Source organism: Lampetra planeri, chromosome 48 (assembly GCF_965212315.1).
Source record: "Lampetra planeri chromosome 48, kcLamPlan1.2.h2, whole genome shotgun sequence".
Taxonomy (NCBI): domain Eukaryota; kingdom Metazoa; phylum Chordata; class Hyperoartia; order Petromyzontiformes; family Petromyzontidae; genus Lampetra; species Lampetra planeri.
In genome coordinates, this window is record NC_136154.1 from 4,730,107 (window position 1) to 4,756,856 (window position 26,750).

Sequence of the window (26,750 nt, forward strand, 5' to 3'; positions counted from 1 at the left end):
GGTCGTGAGACTCTAGGTCGATTCAGCCATAAATGAGTATCTGGTGTGATCTGTAAAATCATCGTCATTGGTGAGACAAAGGCGGTTGCGATCATCATAGGTGCTCGCTGACACCACGTGCCCCATCAAGTTGTTAAAGGCTACACGAAGCTTTCGTGACTGCAGCCGTTCCACTGCTGGATTATTTTTTCTGACTGAGGACGACTGTTTGTGTTGCAATCGAAACGTCGTGATATTTTATTTTTTATATTCTTGGTTCTTTCGGTGACTTTAACGAAAATAACCAAGAATATGAATCCCTGCAGTCACGAAAGCTTTAAATAAATATATATATATATATTTTCTACCTACGTGACTTTACCGAAAGAACCAAAGAGTATGCCACTGAGTCTTCATGTTCTGCAGATGTAGATGCTAATTCCCTTTGGTGCTCGTGTTTCCTCTCTTGAACAATTTACCAATAGATGTTTGCACAGTCACTCTTCTTCTCTTCATAAATCAACTTGTAACAGGCAATAGTATCGTGAATAGCTGCCAACACCTTAGTAAACATTTCAGTGTTTGGGTTCTGAGATTCAAAACTAACCAGTGCTTGATATCAAACAACCACCGCCATTTGTGCTTGTTGAACTTACGACTCTCGGTCCAAACGGGCAACTGGACAGAATAACAGGTTGGTTCGTATCTCTGAAAGTTCATAAGTCGAATGTTTGTAACTAGAGGAGTCCCTTGAACGCGATTTGAGCGAATGGAACGATATCGCGTGAGTAGGAATAAGCGGTCGTAAAGCTGCCTCGGCTTAGCATCACAAAAAGGTATTAGAGTGCTGCTTGATGATGCTCGATGCTACCCCCGTGCCGTAGTTTTTGTTAAGCCTGAGTACACATCTCACGTGTTATCGAGGACTGCTTTACCCGATATTATATATTTAAAATAACGCGATGTTTCCATAACGTGGTATTCAGTAATGCAACTACTCCAGCATTATAGGAGAACAGTATGTTTAACTTTGTTAGCACCGTACGAAGCCAACCATGGTAATCGGAGGTGCGGGGGAAGGACAACAAACTAAACGGACAAACAGTTTTGTACAAAGGTAATCAAGGTTATTTCATTTAGAGGATCAATATCACGAATATTACCCAGTTGGAAATCAGCAGTGTTCCTTCTATGACGAAAAATCATCAACCCTGGATTTATACACTGCTGTAAGAAGGCCTTCCAGAGTCGTCTATATCTCAGTCTTGAGTTCTAACTATCCATTTACCACCTGCACGTGAGCTCATTTAATTGCTCAGCCTCTAAGGCGGATGTCCTAATGGAGGTCTTCTTTGCCGGCAACTTCATTGTTAGTCGGGAGAACTGGCCACGCTGCATTATAACGATGACGTACCCTGCGCATGTGAATATTAAAACTTCCTCAATGCTCTCCAATTCAGTGCAAGTCTTAACCCCCCACCTCAAAACTTCAACAATGCCAGAGGTGCTTTGACAGCCGTCATAACTGACCGAATGCTGGCCTACCCCAGTTGAGTATTTTATTTGCCTGAAGGCACTTTTCGGCATTCTTCTTTCCGTAAAGAGGATAAAGCTACCTCATGATCAACCTCAGACCCACGTATAGCCAAGTTCTCAATGTGGTGTCCAACACAAGTGAGGAGGTCGGAGAGGTGAGCATGCACTGGTGCAGTATTTCAATTTCATGTTTAGTTCAAAATGCAATGTGCTAACGTAGATATTTGTAGTTATGCAGCGTATGTAGTTATTCGTAGTTATAAATAGCACTGTGTAGATTTAACTAAACATTTGTGCCGTGTCTACCACTTTTAACTCGTCTATAAGAGCACCGTCATGCACCTGTCCGAGAAACGCTTCCATATACAGCCAAGTGTAATTCTGTTTCGTAGAGTGTCAAGTATCATTTTATTTAGCTTGCTCCCAACTATTAACATTTACACCAACAAAATAAGATAAAACTTGGCGCATTGTGCGAAACATCTTAACATTACATGAAGGTTTAAAAACACGCTTTGTTAAGTTGTACGTTTTATAAACATTTTGAATATGTATAGCTTAAAAATTGTAAGTTAATTACTTTCAAAAAAATACCAAGTCAATCTTTTGATCTAAGTTCCAGAAATCAACCATACCAATCCACGTTTATCATTGTTTTACAAGGTTAATTGTCCCAACTTTAGATGGTTGCTGGTGACGACTTCAAATCAAGACCTATCTTCTTGAATTGTAGATTATATATATACACACACAAACAAGATGAAGGCAATATCAAGTATTCTCGTACATTGTAAAAAAAAACTAGCTTACAAAAAATTGTCTCGATCAAATAACTGCACTCGCACTGTTTATTTGAAATTTGTTCATGTTGTTTCACCTTATTGAAGTCTTGAATTGAACGTATTCACCTGGATCGAGCTATAAGGACAGAACACTCCACAGCTCATCGTCATTCTGTTATCCAATTATCAGGGTTGGTTGCGTACGGTGCAAACGAAGTTCACATACAATATACACTACACACCACATTTACGCACAACACTACATTATACATTACACCACTACTGCAATGAGAACCAATTTGTTTAGAACTGCTGGTTGCTGTGTTTAGTTTGTCCTTTCCCCGAACCTCCGATTAGTGTGGTTTGCTATTGTACCGTCTGAAAGAAGTTCAACATGCATACTTGTGTGTCCTTTCTCACTTCCAGAAAAAGTTTTGTCCAAAACCGTTTGGACATGGGCCGCGTGGTGCCAACTTCCCGGCATCTGTCCGGATCAATGCAGCTGCTACTGACAGTGCTGATGCTGGCCACGGTAAGTTGAACAAGGGTCACAGCGTTCCATGGCTGGAATAGTTTATTTGGAGGTTTGGTTGAGCGACTGATAAGGACGCTACCGCTATGTAAATGGTTAGCCTACTGGGCTTGCAATACACACCTCGAAGGTTTGATCTCCTGGTGCTGGCAATTCTAACATTAAACGTTTCTTGCACGATGGTGGCCCATATGAGCGCTCATTCAGGCTCAATTCTGATTAGCTACTGAGATACACTACTCTGTTCTATCTCGTCCTCTATGGTCCCAGTCTCTACCGTCCATCTCTACCTCCCCCGCCACCCTGCATCTAGTCTCTCTCTCCTTTTGCCTTCTCGCTCCCCGCCACTGGAACCAACTCCGACTGCAGTCCACAGAACATCATCTTCACGAACCCACTTCTGTTCCTCTCTCAAAACAACCCCTATCTCTTCTCCGCTATTCAATCCTGCTACTGCTACTCCATGCCCCAGCTACAACCAGGCCTACCCCAACCATTATCACTACCCCTATCACTGCCACTACCCTACCCCAACCCATATCACTACCCCTACCACGACCCCTATCACTACCACTACCCCTACCGCTAATCACTACCCCTAATGGCTACCCCTACCCATTATCACTACCCCGACCCCTATCACTATCCCTTCCTCTACCGCTACCCCATCAATACCTTAAACCCTTATCACTACCCCTATAATATCCCTTCTGTTGTATGTGGAGGTTCTTACATTATTTATTATTTTATTTTATTGATTCTCGCAAGCTCGTGTCTAGGGGTTTTCTTACATCAATTATAAGACATTATCCACAATTGTTAGCAGGTTCATAGATCTGTCCATCAGTACAGGCTTTTTAAAGTAATATGACTCGTGAAATAGAAACAAGCCACTCAGACACTTAGTACGTTACAAATCTGAGTATTTAATAGATCAAAGCATCAACTAGTCTCATAATCACGTCAACTCTGCATCATTATTCTTGTATAGTATACATGAAAAACACGTGACCAACTGATGCAACCGTACACACCAATACATGACGAAGAAAAATATTAATGTCTAGGTATATAATTGGCCAAAGTACGAACCCTCAACTCATGTTTACCAGGTTCTGCGTTTTTCTTGTACGAGGTTTTGGTCATGTATTTTGCGTCCCTCTGGCGATCTGGTTTTACCCCCTGCTGCTTGTCTTCATCCACAAAATCATGATTCTTTATAGCACTGGCAGTGTTTTTAGACTCATTTAAATCATTGATCAATTTTGGCAGAGTTCTGTTGTCAGTAACCCCCTTAATTACTTTATCTTTGGGAGGCAGTACAATATTGGTTGAAATACTTTTATCAGAGTCAATATCTGTTTGGAGACATGCATTCTGCTCTAAGGCACTAGGGTCAACACCCTCACAAACTCCCTCACTACGGATCGTAAATTCAGCATGTAGCTCGCAGTTCAGCAGTCCAAGCTCGCTTCCTGCCACTCCAGCTTCCAAGCATATCTGTTACAGGCTGGACCTCAATGAAATTTGCCTCCGTCTTATTCTGCATTTCTTTATAGGTTTCTGGGTCCCATTGGGCCCATATTTGATTGGTACCATAATGTACACTGAGTTTAAGATGATTCAGCAGTTCCATCCCAAGTATTATCTCTCGGTATGTTGCACAATGTACAATGAGTGAGTCAGCTTAAGGGAAATTATTTCCAATTACACAAACACCTTACCCAGGGATCGTATGCGGGTGTTCTCACATCCAGATAACGTAATATTCCTTGGGAACAACGGGAAATGTTTAACCTCGAACTGTCAGAGCACTCTGAAAATCGTCACACAATTCCTCATCACTGAAATGTCAGCTCCTGTATCACAGAGCATCGCCGGGTATGGTTCCTTGCACTGTCACTGATAATTATGACCCGCTGGTCCGACATTATTCAGCTCCCCCAAGCTGTAGCATTTACTTATCACCTCCAGAGTAATATCATTCTCATCTGGCACATTGATCTTCTACTCCCTTATTTTCATGTCATCAACGTCTGCTATCTTTTGTTGCTCGGGTATCTCAAAGTCATCCCTTGTTATGGTGACTATCTCTTGGTCAGAAAGAGTGTCCTCTTGGTTAAATCCTCAGAACACCCATTCTCTTGATTGGGTGGTGGTTGTCCACCTTCTCTTGCTGGTGGTGGCATTAATAGTGGAGGGCCAGGTTGAGCTGGACCCTGAATAGACTGAAATCCGGGATCATTGTGTAATAAAGCACTTCCACGACACGGATGACTGGTATCTTTCTTTATTATATCTCTGCACAGCTCCGCTCTCTCTCTCTGGATGATTCCACTCTCCGTCTCTGCGGCCTTCTCTGTTCCACCGCCGTGACACATCTCTCGCTCATGCTCGGCGCTGGCTGACGGCGTGCTGGTGGCGAGTAGAGGTTGGCTTGACGCAGTCCGGACTCCAGGCTCCCCACATCGACCAAGAGTCCTCTCACCGTCTCTCCTTATATTGCTCTCGGCGGCGCTAAGCTCCTCTAGCCACGCCCCCTCATGGAACCTTCCCGATGGTTCTCCTACATACCCACGAGCTCCGCCCATTACCTTTGGCCCAGATGGAACCCTTCCTTCTGATTGGGTATTAGTTACCCAGCAGTAGCTATACAATTACCCCTTGTCGTTCCTTATATGGCGCTTTCTCATCACATCACCCCCCCCCCCCCCCATGATGAAAAGACTAGCCGTCCCAGCTAGGAACGGACTCGAATTAGTAATGAAAAGAGCGACATAAACCCGGTGGCAGCAGGCTGAGGAGCGTACATAACAAAGAAGATTGCATGAACGATAATGACACAAGAAGAAGGAAATAAGACAAATCACGCAAGAAGCATATGTGACGTCATCGAAATAAGGGCGTCTTAGAATGGGTCCGCGACGCCGGGCTATCCATGGTTTCTGCATTCGGCCCTGCATGGGTTGGTACGGCAGGAGGCAGGGCGGCCGGCGGAAAGGTTTCAGGGTCCCCCGCTGTGGGGCCGGATCGGACAGGATTTGCATCCGCAGCAGCCTTCAAGGGTGAGGGGGCTGCAACCACTTTGGCTCGTCAGACACATCAGACCCCGGCAAGCCGATTTTTGGGGATGACGAAGCAACACGCGGGGGAACAAACTGTTTCAACCAAGAGGGGTGGACGAACCAACGATGGCGACTCGCCTGAATGCGCAATCATTGTGGTTGCTTAATCTCAACCACCTCAACAGGGCCGTGCCACGGCCTGTAAAGGTTAGGAGAGGTTCCCACAGGCACCTGAGGGCAATGTAGCCAGACGCGGTCGCCGATGGATCACGGCATTTCACGGCCGGACCTGCGAGCACAACGCTCATTGCGAGCCTGTGGTTTATCAGTGTTTACCCTAGCCGCCTCCCACGCCTCAGAAACCCAGCACAGATAGTCCCTCACATGGTCCGGCAGGGTCCGTTTAGCGCGCCCAACAGTCGCACCCAATTGAGAATCAATGGGTGGCACATTTTCCCTCCCGTACATGAGGAAGAATGGCGAAAAGCCCGTGTAAACGTGCGGGGCCATTCTATACGCGGCAAGCACGCTCGGCACGTGTAAATCCCAATCGGCCTGCTTTTCACTGACTGTGTGACGAAGCATGGTGGTTAAGGTACGATTCAGTCGCTCGACCATCCCATTGGTCTGAGGATGGTATGGCGACGTCCTGATTTATTCTAGTGCCCAAAGCCTCATAGACGTCATGGAGCAACTTAGAAGATAAATTGCGACCCGGGTCCGTAAGCAATTGTTCCGGGGCTCTCTTGCCCATTATGTACCCATTCAAGAATGCATCAGTGATGGAGGGGCAAGGGCCATGCCATAGGCCACCGAGAAAAATATTCCACACCCACCAGAAGGTATTTGTTACCCCTGGGAGTGACTGCGAACGGGCCCAATATATCAAGAGCCACCAACTCATTGATGCGTGTGACTGAGATGGATCTCAATGGTGGAAGCCACTTCTGCTGTGGCGGTTTCCGCCAAGCGCAATCAGGCCAGGAACGAATCAATTTCGAGACATCGGCCGTCATGCAGCGTAAGCAAGGTTTTTTGAACACCGTGGTGCAGCAATTTTTCACTGTGCAATACACGAATCAACCCGTCATGAAGGGCAACGGGAACAACAATCCGTCATCGGTCCATCATATCCTCCCGCCACATCAAAAGACCCTCATGAAAAGCCAATCGACCATTATCAGCAGATGTAGGTGAGTCATGTGTATGTTCTGTACGACGTCGCAAGGTAGCCAAGGAATTATCCATGAGCTGCTCGCGCGCCCACATGGAGCGCGGAAGCTGCAGGACGCTGTCAGCCGGCACATGAGCAGCGTACGTCACAGAGTCATCAACCGCAGACATGACAATTCGCGGAGGTGAAGAGACCGGCAAACAACGACTCATTCCAGAAGAACACACGCAACAGGAACCATGCGGCCATCGTGACAGCGCATCCGCATTACTATGCTGGGAACCTTTACGATAAACAACCTCGAAAGAGAACTCCTGGAGAGTTTCAAGCCAGAGAGATAATTGTCCTGCCGGCTGCTTGATTTTCAAGGAACATTTCAGAGCCGCATGGTAAGTGCGGACAATGGATTTCCTGCCGTAGAGATACGGCCTACACAGACGTACAAAATATAAACAATGGCCAAAAGTTCCCTTCACGTTACGCAATAGCGACTTTCGGCTGGAGAAAAGGAACAGCTACCATAAGCAATAACTTTCTCCACACCGTCTTTCGTTTGTGATAACACCGCTGTTGTATATGCCGGATTATGAAATTTTGATAAAAAAAAAAAAATGTTGAAAAATGCATCAATCGCATGAATTATGTTAATGTCTGTAATTATATGCTTAAATTATGATAATCACGGAGATAATCGTAGTAAATTATGGGAATGCTTGCGATTATGTTAATGTGTGCAGTTATGATAATTAGGCTTAGCTCCGTTATCCAGAGTTGTATCAATCGGGATCAAACGATTATCATTGATTAAACATTTACTGATTATCTTAGTGTGTTTATGTTATGTTAGGTCTCCAAATTCATATCTCATCGCAGGTTACAGATCTTATGAATAAGACAGTTTTGCATGGACTGGGAAAGAAGCACTCGAACACTTGGTGTTAAGCAATTTTTATTCTAAACAAACATATGATACTCTAATATGCAAAGGCAAAAGTATACGTCAATAGATTCATCGGCAAGATTATGCAATTAACGAAAATAAATGACTCAAACATTTTTTATTCATGTAACTCGACGGCAGCAACTGCTTTGCACAATCAGTTGATATTGAACGCACCACCTTGAAATGGCAACCCTTTTTGAAACACAAAGATAACTTTTTTAAAGTCTTATTCGTGTGCGTGTTGTGTGTGCGTTGTCCCCTTGTAAAATTCATATTTTAAGCAGAGGCAGGGCGCTGTGTCGGAGCTTGTGGGGTGGGGGAGGATACAACCAGCAGCCAGAGAGGTTCCTCTCGCTTGGGCGTGGCCGCAGCGAGCCCGTGCTGCTCCCTCTCTCCACTGCTGGATTGAGCGGCGTTGGCACGAGGTTCCTTGAAGAAACTTGCTTGCTTTGCGCTTGATGGTTCCGGGGGCGTAGTGCTGCTCGTGCACTCTCTCTCTCCACTGCTAGATTGAGCGGCGTTGGCACGACGCTCGCCGACGTGGTGCGCGATGATTCCGTCGTCGCTGCTGGACGTCTTGTCTGTTCTCACTGGGTGTTGGTCGGTGTGTGTGTGTATCAAACACACGGCGCATTCGATGGCGCTCTCTCTCTCTCTCTTGGTGGCAGCTCCAGTCTTCTCCACTGCTGGATGATTGTTGAGTCGGTACGATGCTCGGTGACGCCCGGGTGGTGCTGCTGCTGCACCCTCTCTCCTTGATCGCTGCCAACTTCACACGGACACCCGCCCTTACTTCAGGCTGTGTTGGCTCAGGCTCACCGGCTTGGAGCGCTCTGGCGATGAACGATGGCTCTTGTTGCTCATCCGCTGCTGCTCGTCCTTTTCGATGCTGGCTTGGTCGACGCTTGGCGATTTCCGCCCTTTCTACAGGTTGATTGCTTGTTGTCACTCGTCACTCTCTCTTCTCCGTGCTTTCCTTTGTTCGTGCAGCTGCCAGCTTCACTCGCACTTAACCACACCTCGCCACTTCGTTCTGCGAGAAATGACACTGGCCGTCGGTATCGGTGTTTGCTCCCTCACGCTGCTCCGCCAGCCGGAGCACGGCTGAAACCCAGCCTCGACCCAGGTTGAACTCAGACTTCTGCCCTAACGACCCCTCGTCGTCCCATCTCTCCTCGAGGCACGACGCGCCCCAGCTCCCTTGCGAGCCCCGTCGCAATGCTGCGTCGCCAGCCGAGTCCCGAGACTGAGCGCGACTCGAACCAGACTGCTCATTCGTGATGTGCGCTTGTGCTTACACTCAAAAACGTGAACACCCTCTCCTCTCTGCGCGTCTCTTGCGAGAGGAAAACAAACAACAAAATAAAATAAAAACCAAAACCAGACACCCTCCCGACCCCTCCTCACGACCCTTTCTAACCCCCCTAAGTATTTATGGTGCCATCTGTTTGTGCCGGACCGTTGGAGACAAAGGTGGCTGAGGAGATTGTTGCAATACATTTATGTGGTCCTGTGTGTTACATTTATTATTAGTATATCGTGGTTATTATTCGGTCTATGTTTAATGAATATTCGTAATGATCATCGTTACATCATTATTTTGAGGGCTTTGCCAAGTTTTGTTATGCGTTTTTCTCCAGGGATTGGTGTTTTATTCTGAGTTATATTTTAATGTCCTGAGGTTAAGTGTAACTAAGTTTCCACTTAAGCTTTCTGGAATTCGTATTCTTTAGTTTTTGGTAAGATCATGCAGATAGAAACATACAATACAAAATAATATATATGCGGTGAATACGAGTAAAATAAGGGAATATCTAATAAAAAGCCCCTATTGTAGGCTGCAGTCTTATACCATTGATTTTGTTGTTGTTAAGTTTCTACTTTTCGTTAAGGAAAACGTTAAAGAAAACGCGAGTTGCAACAGTTGTTTTTCTCTGCCCTGCACCTTATCCGTGCATCTCCAGACGTCTTGGGAAGGTTAGGCCATCGACCTTTTGTCCATCTGGATGTCTCTGACCTCTCTGTGCTCTGAAATCTTGCCGTTTAATGGCCCTCCCCGTTTCACAGATTCCTGGTGTGCTTGTGAGGAGTAGGGGCTGTTTCCATTATTTAATTAAAATATATATATAAAACAAAAATTTGGCCTAATTATTCTTGATATTAATTTTTGGAAAACAGGGCATAGATACAACACCGCGCCAATACCCGTGTCGCTGGCGTCAGTATCTAATATAAACGGCAAGGTGAAATCGGGATAATCGAGCGTGGGCGCGTCCGACAACCAACTGCGAAGGGCCACAAATGCTGCTTCCTTCTCAGGGCCCCATTTAAATCTCAGATTTTTAGCGGTCAGTGCGTGCAGTGGTTTAGTGGAGATGGTAAAAGAAATAGCTTGCGACCGGAGGGCATCTCAAGACACCATTGATCCACGAGAATTTTTACAGGCATTTTCCCTAAACAATCAGTGCCTAGCAAGCAGGGCACAGCTAAGGGCCAAGAAAACAAGACCGGCCCTGACGCGCCAATATCCCCAATGGCAATGTGGGCGTCTACCTGACCAACGATGCCCATGCTACCCCCATTAGCAGCAACGCAAGCGTTAATAACCGGTTGGACTCGCGACACAGGAATGGACAAAATCTGAAAAATCACATCAGAGATAATGGTAACGGAAGCCCCCCTGTAGGGGTTTAACATTTTTGAAATGCGTTTTTCTGGATTTTTGTTGTTGTTATTCTGTCTCTCACTGTTCAAATAAACCTACCATTAAAATTATAGACTGATCATTTTTTTGTCAGTGGGCAAACGTACAAAATCGGCAGGGGATCAATTAATTTTTTCCCTCACTGTACCAATTTTACATTTTTGTAACGTGCCTTGGATTAAGGCGCTGTATAAATCTACATAAGATAAGATCCTGGGTGATTTTATCACAAATTACATCCATCGTGAATGCCACCAAGGTTCCCTCTTCCTCATTTTCCTTGTCCTCTCTGCTGCCTTTGATATAATTGGTCACTTCATCATTTTTCACCATTGCACCATTTTCTCCTGGTTTCCAACCTTCCCTCTTTATGACGTGTCATATTCCCCAAGGCTCAAACCAACCGTGTCCATCCACTGCTTTGCCGAGCAGCATTGGCTTCTAGTTACCGAACGGATATGTTATAAGGTCGCACTCATGACACACTGATATCTTACCACAGGGGTCCTCAAACTACGGCCCGCGGGCCACATGCGGCCCACCGAGGACATTTATCCGGCCCATGGTCACTAATTGGGCTGCGCTTGTGAGCACTAATTGGGCTGCGCTGGTGAGCACTAATTGGGCTGCGCTGGTGAGCACTCATTGGGCTGCGGTGGTGAGCACTCATTGAGCTGCGGTGGTGAGCACTCATTAGGCTGCGGTGGTGGGCACTGATTGGGCTGCGGTGGCGAGCACTGATTTGGCTGCGCTGGTGAGCACTGATTGAGCTGCGGCGGTGGGCACTGATTGAGCTGCGGCAGTGGGCACTTATTGGGCTGCGCTGGTGAATGGTTCAATGGGCCAATTGACTGGACTTGCCCCTCAGGCCTAAGGCTGCCAGCCCTCCCCTGGCTGCGCTTGACTGGCTCTCCCTCCCTCAGCTCCCTCACTTGCCCCTCGGCTCCACTCCCAGTGATATTCCTGTGTGCTGGGGATGTAGATCCCCAGCACATGCACCGCTGAGTAAATGATAGAGGGGTAATAACAGAGTGATCTCTGGAGGGGCTGCCTGCTGTTTTCCCGTGCTGGTCAGTGACAGACAGCCGAGGAGTAGGAAACCCAATTTAAATGACAGTAAGTGCATTTATATTCTGATTGCTATTCAGTTGTATGAGGTTATATGTTGTATGTTGTGTAAGCCCCGGTTCATACTGTTGCGATCTCTGAGCAGTGCGAGTTCAGCCATATGCTTGTATGGCTGAACTTGCATTAGATTCAGATAAAAAAAGGCACATGTGCCTTCTTTTTTCCTGCAGTGGAATCGGATCGCATGGGTCTTCTCCCCCATGCGATCAGATTCCTATGCGAGTTCGCAGATCGCACTGCGATCTGTGAACAAACTGCAGGTGTAATTAACTTTTTAATGGCACCCGCACCAGTGTGAGTCTGGAGTAAAAGCGGAGTTCCCCCAATCAGACTGCATTGATGGGCAGTGCAGTCTGTATGTCTCTGTGTGGGCAAAGTTATTGCTGGTATATTGTTTTTGTAGCGCTGTATATATATATTGGTATTTTACTAATAGCAATTTTGACTCCCTAGGAAACAATGATGTCAAGAAAGAGAAAAATTGACTCGGAGTGTAGGATATTCAAAGAACAGTGGACTTATGATTACTTTTTCATGCAGTACAAGGAAAGAGCTGTGTGTCTGATATGCCAGAATATAGTGTCTGTGTTCAAAGAATACAATTTACGTCGACACTATGAAACTCAACATAAAGATAAATATGATTGTTTGGTCGGAGAAGTGAGAAAAGATAAAATAATAAAACTGAAAAATACATTAACAACTCAGCAAAATACTTTTGTGAAGCAGAAGCAGCTAAATATTTCATCACTGCGAGCAAGTTTTCAAGTTGCCAAGCTAATAGCGTGCACTGGCAGACCATTCGTGGAGGGAGAATTTGTTAAAGAATGCCTTCTTTCTGTTGCCAAAGAGATGTGTCTAGTGAAGGCCGATTTATTTAGTACAGTGAGTCTTTCAGGACCTACAATTACATGGAGGATTGAAGAAATGGGAGACAATTTGCATCAGCATTTGCAAAACTCCACAAAAAAACTTTCCTATTTTTCCTTGGCACTCGACGAAAGCAATGATGTTCGTGATTCTGCACAACTTCTAATTTTTATTCGTGGGACGAATGACTATTTCGAAGTCACAGAAGAGCTTGCTGCACTGCAAAGCATCAAAGGAACAACTACAGGAGAAAATATCTATGAAAAGGTTTGCCAAACTGTGAATGGTTTGGAGCTGAACTGGGCTAAACTAGCCAGTGTGACAACTGATGGTGCTCCTAGCATGGTGGGGTCTAAGAAAGGAGTAAGTGCTCGCATTAACCAAGATATGGACAAACATAACCATTCTCATCCAATAGCCATACACTGCCTCATCCACCAACAAGCGCTGTGTAGTAAATCACTGAAGTGGGACTCTGTTATGAAAATTGTGGTATCTTGTGTTAACTTCATTAGAGCTCATGCACTAAACCACAGACAATTTCAGGAATTTCTGTCTGAGCTAAATGTTGACTATGAAGATGTTCTGTACCACACAGAAGTCCGTTGGCTGAGTCGAGGGAGAGTTTTGAAACGTTTCTATGACTTACTTACAGATTACAGCTTTTCTGCTTTCAAAAAACAAAGATGTACCAGAGCTCAATGATGCAGAATGGAAATGGCACCTTGCCTTTCTGACAGATGTAACAGAGCTACTCAACAGTTTCAATGTGCAACTTCAAGGAAAGGGGAAGCTCATCTGTGATATGCAATCACATGTCAAAGCATGTGAAGTAAAATTAGGCCTCCTCATCAAACAAGTGAAGGAGGAAAACTTCTGCCATCTCCCCACAACTCAAAATCTGTTAGCGGAAAAACCATTGGTTGCATTCCCAAACAAAACATGTGTGGATTCACTGGAAAAATTGCAAAAGGAGTTCCAATTTCGATTTAAAGAGCTTCATCTCCATGAACAGGACATACAGCTTTTCCATAACCCATTTTCTATTGACATTGAAAATGTGGATACAATTTACCAAATGGAACTGGCTGAACTGCAGAATTGTGACTCTCTGAAAGACGCATTCAAGTCAAGCAGCCTTCATAATTTCTATGCATCTCTCCCCTCTGAGACATATCCTCATCTCAGGAACCATGCACTCAAAATGGCAACCATCTTTGGCAGCACTTATGTCTGTGAACAGACTTTTTCCAGAATGAAACATTTTAAATCTCTAACCAGATCTAGACTAACGGATGCACACTTGCATCGCTTGTTACGACTAGCAGTGACAAATATGGAACCGGACATTGACCATCTCATTAGCCAAAAGCAAGCCCATATTTCCCATTGAAATACTGGCAAGTTTGTTGATTTAACTTTACTTGTTCTTCATTTTAAATATTGTATTTATTCCCGTTTTGTTTCTTCACTTCAAAATAAGATATATACAGTGTGCATAGGAATTTGTTCATAGTTTTTTTAAACTATAGTCCGGCCCTCCAACGGTCTGAGGGACAGTGAACTGGCCCCCTGTTTAAAAAGTTTGAGGACCCCTGTCTTACCACAATTGAACCACAATACCATGCTGATCTTGGCAAGGAGCATAAACCGTCACGTGAACTCCGGTCATTCTCGCTGCGGCTTTTGGCCAGCCATCGAACAGAGATGGTCACTGCATCATGTGCTTTCAGACGCGCTTCTGTGGAAGTCTGGAATGCTCTTCCTTCCGATATTAGGAAGCCACTGGAGCTATGCACTTTTAGTGAACTGCGACGCTCGGAATCCCCGTCATCGCCAACATCTCCCACCCTCACCATGTAACAACATCAGTAAGCACACTAAGGGTAAGGTTCAGCCAATAACCGACACGGTTTACTGAGTGCGACAACCAACTGAGGGAGGGAGAGTGTGTGTGCGTGGGGATCACGAAATCCAGAGAGTTTTAGAACGAGTTCTTGTGGCCGGGCCTCCAGTGGAGTTGGGCTCGCTATCCCTGGAGGTCCCGGGGGGGACATGCAATTGTCCCGTCGAGCCTGGCTACCCACGAAAAGCAGTAGGACAGGTCGACGGGTCCTCCTTTCCCGACTCTAGTGGAGACGGCGCAGGCAGCAGCGCTGGAGACATCAAGCGTGCGGCGCTTGGGGACAAAATCACACGACTCCCCTGAGGACCACCCTCAGCCGGCACACACCCCAGCTCGCTGGACACATCTTAGACTCAGCCCCTGCGGGGTGTGGAGATGGAATGAACTCGCGTAGTGCAATAAAAGGCTTGAGGCACGTGGGATGCACCAACCAACTCCGCCATACCAAGCGTATCTGGAAACACTGTGGCCGAATGACCCGAATCACATCAAACGGCCCTGTCCAAGGCTTGAACAATTTGGGCGACATACCCACCAGTACCTGTGGACAATGCAACCAGGCTCTGTCCCCAGATGCCCAGTCATGCGTAGAAACACGGGAACCCTTCAGCCGTTCATTGGCCAATTGGCACAAATCAGAATGTACCCTAGAGGCTTCCCGCACTTTGGAAAGCTTCTGAAGGGTGAAGCACATACATTTTGGATTTAGCCTTGCTGGGCGCGGCTTGCAATTGAATGTCAATCGGGGAGTCGTGTTCTCTTCCGTACATTAAAAAAACGGTGAGTAGCCGGTGGATGCATGAGGGGCCATCCTATATGCAGTTAGGACTCCGGGGATGTGCAAATCCCAGTCGAGTTGGGACTCGCTGACCTGGTGGCTCAACATGGACGTCAGAGTCCTATTTACGCACGGTAACGTGCGTACCTTCTTAGCTCATAACAAATCGCACACCTCCCACAACATTTTTGAGGAAAACTTTTTGCCCTTATCAGTCAGAAGACGTTCGGGAGCACCCTTATCCATCACATAGCCATTAAGGAATGCATCAGTGATCATCGCCGCTGACTGGTTCAGGGATCGGCCAGGCCACAGGCCAGCTTGAAAAATACTCGACTCCCACCAGCAAGTAATTATTCCCATGAGGGGTAGTGGGAAACGGACCAAGAATATCCAGCACTACTAATTCGTTCACGCGGGAAACCCGAATGCATTGTAATGGTGGACAACAGGGTTTTTCTGGCGGCTTCCGCCACGGGCACTGCACACACCCCTTCAACCAATTAGCGACATCCTCGGCCATGCCAGACCAGAAGTCCAACTTGAGTGTGGCCAGCATCTAATGCACACCTAGGCACAACAGGCGCTCGTACACCGCCCAAATGACCTTGCCCCACAGGTCAGTGGGCAACACGATGTTGTATCGGCACAACCCTCCATCCCAATGCATGATCAATCCGCTCTTAAGAATGACAGAGGTGATGCCCTGTCGATCCTCGTCCCCCGCAGGGTCTCTGACACAGCATCGCAATTTAAGCAGGGAAGCATCCTCCACCTGGAGGCGCCCCCACTCTGCATGGTCCAGCCCAATGGCAGCATCACACGCCGCCGGGCCCTCAGCCAACTCAGATGTTACCACGTCAGCCGATGCTGTGAGGGGAGGGGACGAGGGCTCGGCGACTGGCTTACAGCGCTCTGAGCCCGAAAAGCAGGCGCACCCGCCGCTCATTGGTAAGCGCGACAGGGAGTCAGCGTTCGTGTGATGGGAGCCCTTGCGATAGGTGACCTTAAAGGAGTAATCCTGGAGGACCTCCAACCAGCGTGAAAGTTGGCCAGATGGCTGGTCAACACGCAATGCGTACTGTAGTGGTGGTCCGAGGGCACTTGAAAGTGCCTACCATACAAATAGGGACGATACTGTAGCACAAAAAACAGAATGTCTAACAGTTCTGGGCACGTTGCGCAATACAGTTGTTCGGCTGGAGACAGCACCCTGCTGCCGTATGCGACAACGCTCTCGGACACCATTGACAACTTGGGACAAACAGCTCCAATTCCGGTGTTATTAGCGTCCGTATCAAGGACGAACGGCAAAAAAAATCGGGGTGGCAGATGGGAGGGGCGTTCACCAAGCCATCCTGGAGTGCAACAAATGACCCTTAGCTGTCAAGGCGTGGAGATGCTTAGCGATGGTAGCAAACCCGGGGACAAAAATATGGTAATAGGACGCGAATCCAATGAAACTGCATACCTCCCCCACAGATGTGGGGGTCGACCAAGTTCTAACACACGCGGTTTTGTCCGGGTCAGTTGCAATAACCGATTAGCTGACTATATAGCCAAGATACCGAACCGATTTTTGGAGGACGTGACATTTCTGCGGTTTAAATTTCAGGTTGGCCGCACGCATTTTGAGAAAGACAGCGCGTAGCCATTCCAGATGTCCTTCAAACGTGCGGCTAAAACTGATGACATCATCTAGGTACATCAAGAGTCCCACTGGAGACCGGCTAGGACCAGTTCCATTAATCGCTGGAACGTGCCTGGCACGGAATGAAGTCCCATTGGAAGCCGATTTTATTCAAACAACCCTTGTGGTGTACGAAAGGCTGTCTTGGGCTTAGAGGCATCGTCTAATGGCAACTGCCAGAACCCGGATAGGAGACCAAAAGTGGAAAAGAACCATGCCCCGGCCAGGGCATCCAATGAGTCATCCATTCGAGGTAAAGGGTACGCATCAGCGACAGAGACCTTATTTTGCTTACGAAAATATGCACAAAAACGCAAGCTACCGTTGTGTTTATTAACGAGCACAATCGGTGCTCCCCATGGGCTGGTGGATGGCTAAATAATGTCTGCGGCTAACATTTCATCAACCGCCAGCCGAACGTGTTCTTTTTTCGCAGGGCTCAGCCGGTTGGGATTCTGCTGGATGGGAGCTGTGTCGCCCGTATCAATGTGATGACTCAAAACGTTGTGCGTCCAATGTCAAAATTGCTTTTACTAAAAACATCTGAAAATTCACGAATAAGCGCTCGCAGCTTTCCCATCTGGACCTCAGACAAATCTGCTTCATCAGCACAAAGCTTCTCCATCCACCCCTCATCAGGTTTCTTGCACGGCCGCGTATTTGAAGCGGCACCCACATTCCCCACAATGCTTCCCCCAGGAAGCGCTGACGACGCATGAGCTAACAAGGTACCTTCCTGGATAACCGACGTGTCTAACCCTGCGTTAAGTACCTGCGCCCTCACCAATTCCAAACCACGAATGACTTTATTAGCGGGACCCAAGAGAATTCCTCCCGCTGTCGCCCCCTGATCAAGCGACTTCCGCAACCATAGGGGAACCAACATTTGCACGCTGTGGGGAATCCTCACCGTCCGACACGCAAGCGCTTGCACAGTAGCATTAGCCAAGTATAAGCAGGTGGTAGCTATCCGAACGGTGAAAGTTATTTTAATTTCTTTTAATTTATATAGATTCTCTAATTAGTCTTGGCCAGTAGTAGCTAGTTTTGCATGAAACTTCAACATTATCAAAATCAATGGAGTGTCCTTGTTGGCACGCGTGTTCTGCTACTGCTGACAGTTGCATTTGGGATAATTAAATATTTCTCTGATGTTCTTTTCGTCTCGTGCTGATCATTCGTCCTGTTTGCTCAACATAACATTTACCGCACGTGCAGTTAATCCTGTACACACCTGCTGCATGGAAGCGAATCATCAAATAATACATTATTTAAATGCATGCCTACAAAGGGCAGCCAACTTCAATATTGATTACCGTTGGTAGGGCTATTTTAATAACCAAAATAGACAGGAAGGACAAGTTCGAAGGGCACGCATAATGCACATGCATAATGTACTTTGCCTCAGTAACCCCCCCCCCAACATTGTGCAAGAGCGCAGCTGCGTGGTCAACACATCTACGCCTCTATATAAGGAACATAACAGTAAGACTTCTCCACAATTCTGGCTGTAGCCTGATGAAGCTAGTTGTAATTACTGGCAAAAAGTCGTACTCAGATTTCAATTGTTGTGGCTTGGCTCTCCAACTCACCGGTGTGCTGTAATAGTGAAGAATTGACATTGTTTACGTGACAACCCTTACTCGCTGGCTGTGTCGGGTGGTGGCGGGTTTAATGACACTTTTGTATATTTACTTTATCTAACCCAAAAACCTCTATTATGAATGATATTTGTCACGAAAGCCTACGGTTTAAACTGACATTATTTTGTTCGTGGAGAATTTACATAATTCGTATTATATATCTTCAGAATGATCCTTTGGTTCACTACTTCAATACAAAACTTCCATAATTCGTTATCAAGTTTATATGTCTAACCCAGATCTCATGACACTCATGTAGAAATTGGTGGGTGTTAACAAAACATCCAACTAGTCGTATTCAAAACCTGCTGAGCGACGTCAACATTCTATCAAGTTAACGTTTAATCCCATGATGTTGAAAATATTCCTATGAGGTGGTGGTCAATCAAATTTTACAACTTTTCCAAGCCAATACAATTAACCTCCAGATATATATTTTTTGTGTTGGGGCGAGGCAGGGGGGGGGGGCTGCTCCTTTGGCCTTTGTTGTCTCGAGGGAGGAGTTCACAGCCCTCCATTACTGCGTTTTTTTTACTAACTAAATCCAGGCTAATGGAATAAAAAATAACTATTACGTAAAAAATTGGCAATATCACTCTTAATATTAATTTTTGGAAAAGACATATTCAACAGTGCGCATAGACTGCGCTACAATACCACACTATCCATGGTAATAATCTTACCCCTCCGAAGACTCTCACCACCTTCAGAGACTCCTTAGCCCTTCTAGAACAAAAGCACACTCATTAAGAAAAATTACATTAAATAAAATGCATTGTAGAATTGGAATAAACCTGGCCTCAAATGTCTGCCACCAGATCCGGAAGGCTAACATTTAAACCATATTAGTCAGCCTTAGACAGATCCAAACCTGACATATTCTACACTACTCCAAACACAAAATGGTGCTCTGTTGTAGAGCAGGTGTAAGTGCTGCCCCCTGCTGTGTAAAAGAGAGATCGCTTGAAGGGACATCGGAAGAATGACGGTAGTATCCGGTTCCGTGTGCTACTTTTTGACACGAAGAGTTGCACTGGACTGCGAAGTCCTAATTAGATGCTTAGTGTTGTGACATGGTGTCGATGACAAACAATCACAATACATTTGATGGAAAGGACAGTATTGTTCGTAATAAATGGTTTATTTTTGAGTAGATCACGGAATTATGTGTTATTAATCTACCATCACCAGACACAACCGATTCGTAAAGTTTGTCACGTAAACAAAACGTGCCATTTAGTTACTACTTAAGCACACTGGTGTGTTGGATAGTAAACTCACAACATTACAATTTGAATACGACGTTTTGCCGCAAATTACATCAAGCATCATTGGGCGACTTTTCCAGAATTGTTCTGGTAAACCTTACATAGTGGATGTGTAATAAAGGACTCGACCACGATCTCTGGCTCAGTGTCCTTTATTCGGTCCGTACTGTATTCCCACACGGCTGTCTCTCTTATTCGTTCAGTTCTCGCAGTGCTGGCTCCGATGTCACTCCAGTCACCATCAGCAGCCCCGCTGCTGTTCTTTGTCGCTCTTGCAGCCCCACAGCAGCTCCGCTGCTGTTATCTCACACAGCCCCCTTGGCTGTTCTCGCTGCAGCTCCACCCTCTCTGCTACTCCGCAGCTCTGACAGCCTCGTGCTGTCTCGCCTCCTCGTCGCTCCTGCGACTCTTGGCAGCCACACCGCTGCCTCTCACACACAGCCTTACTGCCTATTTCTATCTGCAGCTTTACACATCCCAGTAGCTCCCTACTGTTCCCGGGGTTGGCTCCCGCTCCGACGGTGCCCCCTCGGCTCGTACGCCCGCGTGGCCCCACACCTTTCCATTCACACCCCGACTGCCTTCTCTTTCCGGTTTACCCGCTTAAGGACCCCAACCTTTCACCCACGTCACCTGGCTCCGCCTCCTCGTGACGTCACATCCGGAAGGTCGCTTTCGCCCGCATTACACCACCCTCCCCCATAGAAAAAACCCAGCCGACCTCGGCTGAACAATACCAAAGCGTAATGCGGTGAACCGACCTTCCCCCTCAAAGAACACTAAGCATGCAATATAACAACAAGAACAACAACACAAGTAACATCGACGAACGTACGAAAGCATGCGATAAATACGACGGCAAGAACAAGAACAATAACAACATACAATCAACGAAACGTAAGCGATTTGGAACGAGTGCGGGTCGCCGGCCCGTCCCGGACGGTCGGCGGCCCACTTGTAGAACGGGGACGCGATGGAACACGAGGAATGACAGGGGGTAATTCCCCTGCTGCGATTGGAAGTCCACCGACGTCTCGTGTCCCTGACGAATCAGTCTTGGTCGTGTTCCGCGAATGCGCCTGCAGCGGGGTCAGAAGGGTTGCAGGGCTCGAAGGTCCCGCAGCCCTGGCAGGCGCCCTCCGAACAGGCCCACTCCTCCCCCGCGGTGTCACGGTCGGCCTGTCTGGAACAGGTACGACAGGCGCTCTAGCAAGATCAATGGACGCCGGCGGGGAAGAGTCAGAGTCAGCAGCAACAGACCCCGGCAAGGCAACATTGGGAGATGACGCATCACGTAGGGGAGCAACATATGGTTTCAACCGCGACGTATGAACAAACCAACGGCGAGACCCAATCTGAACGCGCGCCGACTGTGGATTGGGAACCTCAATGAGGCGCACAGGACCATGCCAAGGTTTGTGCAATTTAGGAGAGGTCCCCGGCCGCACCTGCGGACAATGGAGCCAGGCCAGGTCACCAACCTTCCAGGGGCACTCCCCCTCAGACCGCCGAGCATACCGCTCGTTCCGGGCCTGGGCTTTGGCCGTAGCCACGCGGGCGTTTTCCCGCGCCTCCGTAACCCGGCGAACCGTGTCCTGAATGTATTCAGGGAGTGGTTTACGACGTCCCTTCACCCCAGTACCCAATTGCACATCCACCGGAGGCACGTTTTCCCGACCATACATAAGGTAAAACGGCGAATACCCTGTAGCCGCATGGGGCGTCATCCTGTACGCCGAAAGCACTCCGGGGATGTGCAGATCCCAATCTGATTGCTGTTCACTCACAGTATGGCAAAGCATGGCAGACAATGTCCTGTTCAGCCGCTCAACCATACCATCCGTCTGCGGATGGTATGGGGATGTCCGTATTTTCTTAGTCCCAAGGCCCGCGCACACTTCAGCCAATAATTTAGAAGAGAAATTTCGGCCCTGGTCCGTGAGGAGTCTCTCAGGCGCCCCCTTGTCCATAATGTACCCAAACAAAAATGCGTCGGTGATGGCCGCGGCCGACTGATTGGGCAACGGCCAGGCCATCGGCCAACGGGAGAGATACTCAACCCCTACCAGCAAATATTTATTTCCCCTCGCCGATGGTGGGAAGGGTCCCAATATGTCCAGTGCCACCAATTCATTGACTCTAGACACCTGAATCGACTGGAGAGGTGGCACGTAAGGATGTTTAGGCGGCTTACGCCGGGCGCATTCAGGGCACGCCCGCACGTGCCCTACGACATCTGTCGCCATGCCGTGCCAAAAATAATGACGTTGTAACGTCAACAAAGTCTTCTGCACCCCTAAATGCAATAGTGTGTCACAATGGAGAGTTCTAATCAACTCAAATCGCAAGGACGTTGGTACCACCACACGCCAGCTTTCCTGGAACCTTTCTTGCCACATAAGCAGACCATCTCGGAGAGCGGTTCGCGGCCCCACAGCCGAACTCAGACTCCCATTGTCCCTCATAGACCGCTTCTGCATGGACAACAACGACTCGTCCATCATCTGTTCCCGAATCCAGACAGACCGCGGCAGATTTAAAACCCCGTCAGTCGGTCCGGGTTCCATCGGAGTATCCGACTTCTCGACGGCCAACGTAAGCGGCTGAGGGGGGTTTAAAATCGGCGAACACCTATGCGTCCCCGACGTACATTTACAAGGGGCGCGCCCTGGTAATCTGGAAAGTGCGTCAGCGTTCGCATGGCGCACTCCCTTCCGATGTTGAATTTGGAAGGAAAATTCCTGCAGCGTGTCCAACCAACGTGCCCACTGTCCCGATGGCTGGTCCATTTTAAGTGCATATTGCAAGGCCGCATGATCCGTACGCACAATAAAAGAACGACCGTAAAGGTACGGTCGAAATTGCCGTAGGAAAAAAACAACCGCCAAAAGTTCTCTACGAGTGACACAGTAGCGTGTTTCCGCAGGCGACAAGACTCGGCTACCATACGCCACGACGCGCTCTACGCCCCCTTTAGACTGTGATAATACCGCCCCAATACCTGTGTCACTCGCGTCCGTATCAAGAATGAAAGGGCGATCAAAATCGGGATAATCCAATGTCGGGGCCGTAGCCAATAGATCACGCAGACTCCGAAAGGCCGCCTCTTCCGGCTCTCCCCAAACAAATTTCCGTCCTTTACCCGTAAGGAGATGCAAGGGCCTCGCAATCGTCGCAAACCCCGGCACAAATCTTCGGTAATACGAGGCAAATCCCAAAAACCGCCGAACATCCCCCACGGAGGCCGGAGTCGGCCAATCCCGGACACACGCCGTCTTTTCCGGATCCGTGGACACCCCCTCTGCACTCACAATGTGCCCCAAATAACGGACGGACCGTTGCAGTAGGTGGCATTTCTTTGGTTTGAATTTCAAATTGGCAGAGCGCATCCTCGTGAACACTGTCTCCAGCCGCGTTAAATGTTCCTCAAATGTGCGGCTGAACACAATAATATCGTCCAAATATATAAGACACGTCTCCCACTGCAACCCCGTCAAAACGAGCTCCATCAATCTTTGAAATGTAGCAGGGGCCGCATTCAATCCCATCGGGAGGCAGTTGAATTGAAATAACCCCTGCGGCGTACGGAATGCGGTTTTCTCCCGTGAGGACTCGTCAAGGGGAAGCTGCCAAAATCCCGAAGAGAGGTCCAGTGTGGAAAAGAACTTAGCCCCCGACAATGCGTCAAGGGAGTCGTCCATACGCGGCAGGGGATACGCATCTGCCACCGATATCTTATTCAATTTCCGGAAATCAACACAAAATCGCAAGTTGCCATCCTTTTTCTTAACCAAGACCACAGGAGCGCCCCATGGGCTGTTAGATGGCGATATGATGTCCGCAGCCAACATGTCTTCCACCGCCCCCCGAACGTGTTCTCGCTCCGCTGGACTCATCCGATGCGAATTTAATCGAATAGGGGCAGCGTCGCCCGTCTCAATGTGATGGGAAAGCAACGATGTGCGTCCCAAATCCAAATCATCGGAGCTGAACACATCCGAATACGTCAGCAACAATTTACGCAGCGCATCACGTTGCCCCACGGACAGGGAAGAATTTTCGTCACATAAGGTAGCGATCCAACGATTATCCGAACCCCTTGGCTCGGAAACACCAGCGACCACTCCTCGGCGATGCGGACAATCGTGCGTCGCAAACGCCGTAGTGGCATGTGCCACAACCGTACCGGCCGGAACATGGATGTTTTCCACCCCCGCATTAAGCACCTGTAAAAACGGTAATTGATCCGGCCGGACGATGGTCTGTGCCCCAACTAACGCCAACCCTGTTGTTATCGTGGCGGATGGCGACAACAAGACCCCTACTGCTCCTAGGCGATTGGGCAGGGGCTTCCGATACCGCAAGGGTATAAGCATCTGTGAACCAGGTGGGATGTCCACAGATGCGACGGACAGCGCCTGCACCTGTACGGCCGAAGCAGGTCGCCCCCAGGGCGACGGCAGAAACGAGATTCGACGGCCCCCCGGCAATTCAATACAATTTTCATTGATTTTAATCAAAATGGGCATCTTAGCCAAAAAATCCGTGCCTAGTAAGCAAGGAACCGCCAAAGATCTCGATATTAACACAACGCCCGAAGCCGACACATCCCCAATAGATATCTTAGCATCCACCTGGCCCACGATACCCATACTACCCCCGTTCGCAGCGACGCACGACCCATAAACCGGACGCACAGCCCCCGGCGGAATGCCCAACAGATGGAAAATGACATCCGATATAATAGTCGCAGACGCTCCCGAGTCGACCAAAATGCGCATGTCCACACCTTGTATAGACCCCGGTACAGTGGACGAACCCGTAGCGGCCGCGACAACTCTCCGTGCCAATTTGCGCCACTGCGTAACTGAACGACAAGGCCCCGTCGATGGCCTTTCTTTAACAACAACAATAGGATCGCGCAACACAGGTGGTGGGTGAGGTGTAAAGCCTTGCCGGGTGTCTGGTGCGTGCCGACATGCCTGTTTCGGAGGTTCCTTGGTCGGCTTGTCCGGTGTTGTGGCCTCCTGCTGCGGCGGACCCGGGAAGCGGGCCCAGCAATCCTTGGCGTAATGGCCCCTACGGCCGCAGCGGAAGCAATCGGCATCGTTGCGCCGAAGCGCAGGTCTTGCATCCCGACGGCCCCGTTCCGATGGCGTAGCGCGCGGCCCCGGCCTTCCGCGTCCCGACCATGGAGAGGAGGCGGCCGTCAGCTCCCGAGGACCCCGCTCATCCGGCACATAGATCGCCTTTGTGGGGTCCCACCCCATCGCGCCTCCTTCCTTGACGGGCCCACCCGTCCATGCCGCCACTTGCTTCCAGCGACGGAGATTAAACTGCGCATCCAGACACTTTGCTGCCGCCCTGGACGTGAGCTTCTCATGCCCACACACAGGCATGGGGATCCCCAGATCCCGAGACAGCTCCAGCATTTTTCCCAATATGAGAGGCTCGAGCAGATCCTGTGGCGTCTCAGGATATGCTGCCATGGCCAGCTCCAACACCGCACCCCTGAACGCCACGGGCGATTCTTCGGGTGCTCGTTGTCGTTGAGCGAATCGCCGATGCGCGTCGTCAGGTGGCTCATAGGCGTCGGCCATTTCCTCAAAAACTCCACATAAAGTCTTCTTCTTATCGGCCGTTATGGAACGGAAAAATCGAACAGATTCGTCGTCCAGTAGAGTCGGCAACACTTCCAAAGCCTCCGCATCGGTCCATCTTGCTGAACGAACCGCCGCCAAAAATCGGCAGGCGAAAGCGCTCCAATCGCCCCCGATAGAGAATTCCTTAACTGTAGTAAGGTGGCGACTCCGACTCCTCTTTACGCCGTCTTCCAATGATGGTTGTTCTGGAGGCAAATTCAAAATGGCGTCGGCCCGCGGCGTGGCCAAGATGGCGGTTTGGCGCCGCGGAGCGCGCAAGATGGCGTCTTCTTGCCGCGTGGCTAATGGCGGCGGCAGGGCAGGCAACGTGGCGGCCCGTGGAGCACCTTCTCCTTCCGCCGTCGTCCTTGGCGTAACGAGGTGACATAGATGCGCCAGGACGTCCCTGAGTGTCTCCAGTTGTTCTGCCACCTGTTGCCATCTTTGATCAGCGTCCGATGTTGTTGACGGACCCGCCATCGCGCCGACATCTTCCACGCCCGTCCCCGTGCTCGCCTCAGCAGGGCTCTCCTCCACCACCCCAGCAGAATCCGTGGTCGGAGGGAATTCGTCGTCGTCGGACGAAGAAGCCGATGCTGGCGCCGGAGGAATTTTCTTCCTTACTTGCTTAGACATGCCGTTTCACTTCTGACACCAGTGTAATAAAGGACTCGACCACGATCTCTGGCTCAGTGTCCTTTGTTCGGTCCGTACTGTATTCCCACACGGCTGTCTCTCTTATTCGTTCAGTTCTCGCAGTGCTGGCTCCGATGTCACTCCAGTCACCATCAGCAGCCCCGCTGCTGTTCTTTGTCGCTCTTGCAGCCCCACAGCAGCTCCGCTGCTGTTATCTCACACAGCCCCCTTGGCTGTTCTCGCTGCAGCTCCACCCTCTCTGCTACTCCGCAGCTCTGACAGCCTCGTGCTGTCTCGCCTCCTCGTCGCTCCTGCAACTCTTGGCAGCCACACCGCTGCCTCTCACACACAGCCTTACTGCCTATTTCTATCTGCAGCTTTACACCTCCCAGTAGCTCCCTACTGTTCCCGGGGTTGGCTCCCGCTCCGACGGTGCCCCCTCGGCTCGTACGCCCGCGTGGCCCCACACCTTTC

At 48.7% G+C, this 26,750-nt stretch overlaps 1 protein-coding gene across 2 annotated transcripts in view; it reads left to right on the forward strand.

The window, feature by feature from the left end:
• The first annotated feature begins 1,527 nt into the window (after positions 1 to 1,527).
• The window catches only part of LOC144733875 (receptor-type tyrosine-protein phosphatase beta-like), a 122,958-nt gene continuing 97,735 nt past the window's right edge, over positions 1,528 to 26,750 (forward strand). The window contains exons 1-2 of one of the 2 annotated variants that reach the window (XM_078615882.1): positions 1,528 to 1,670; positions 2,724 to 2,829. In XM_078615882.1, the coding sequence (XP_078472008.1) occupies positions 1,636 to 1,670; positions 2,724 to 2,829 (141 nt within the window). In that variant the 5' untranslated portion in view covers positions 1,528 to 1,635. The remainder of the gene's footprint in view (positions 1,671 to 2,723; positions 2,830 to 26,750) is intronic. The other variant, XM_078615881.1, reaches the window with a different exon arrangement.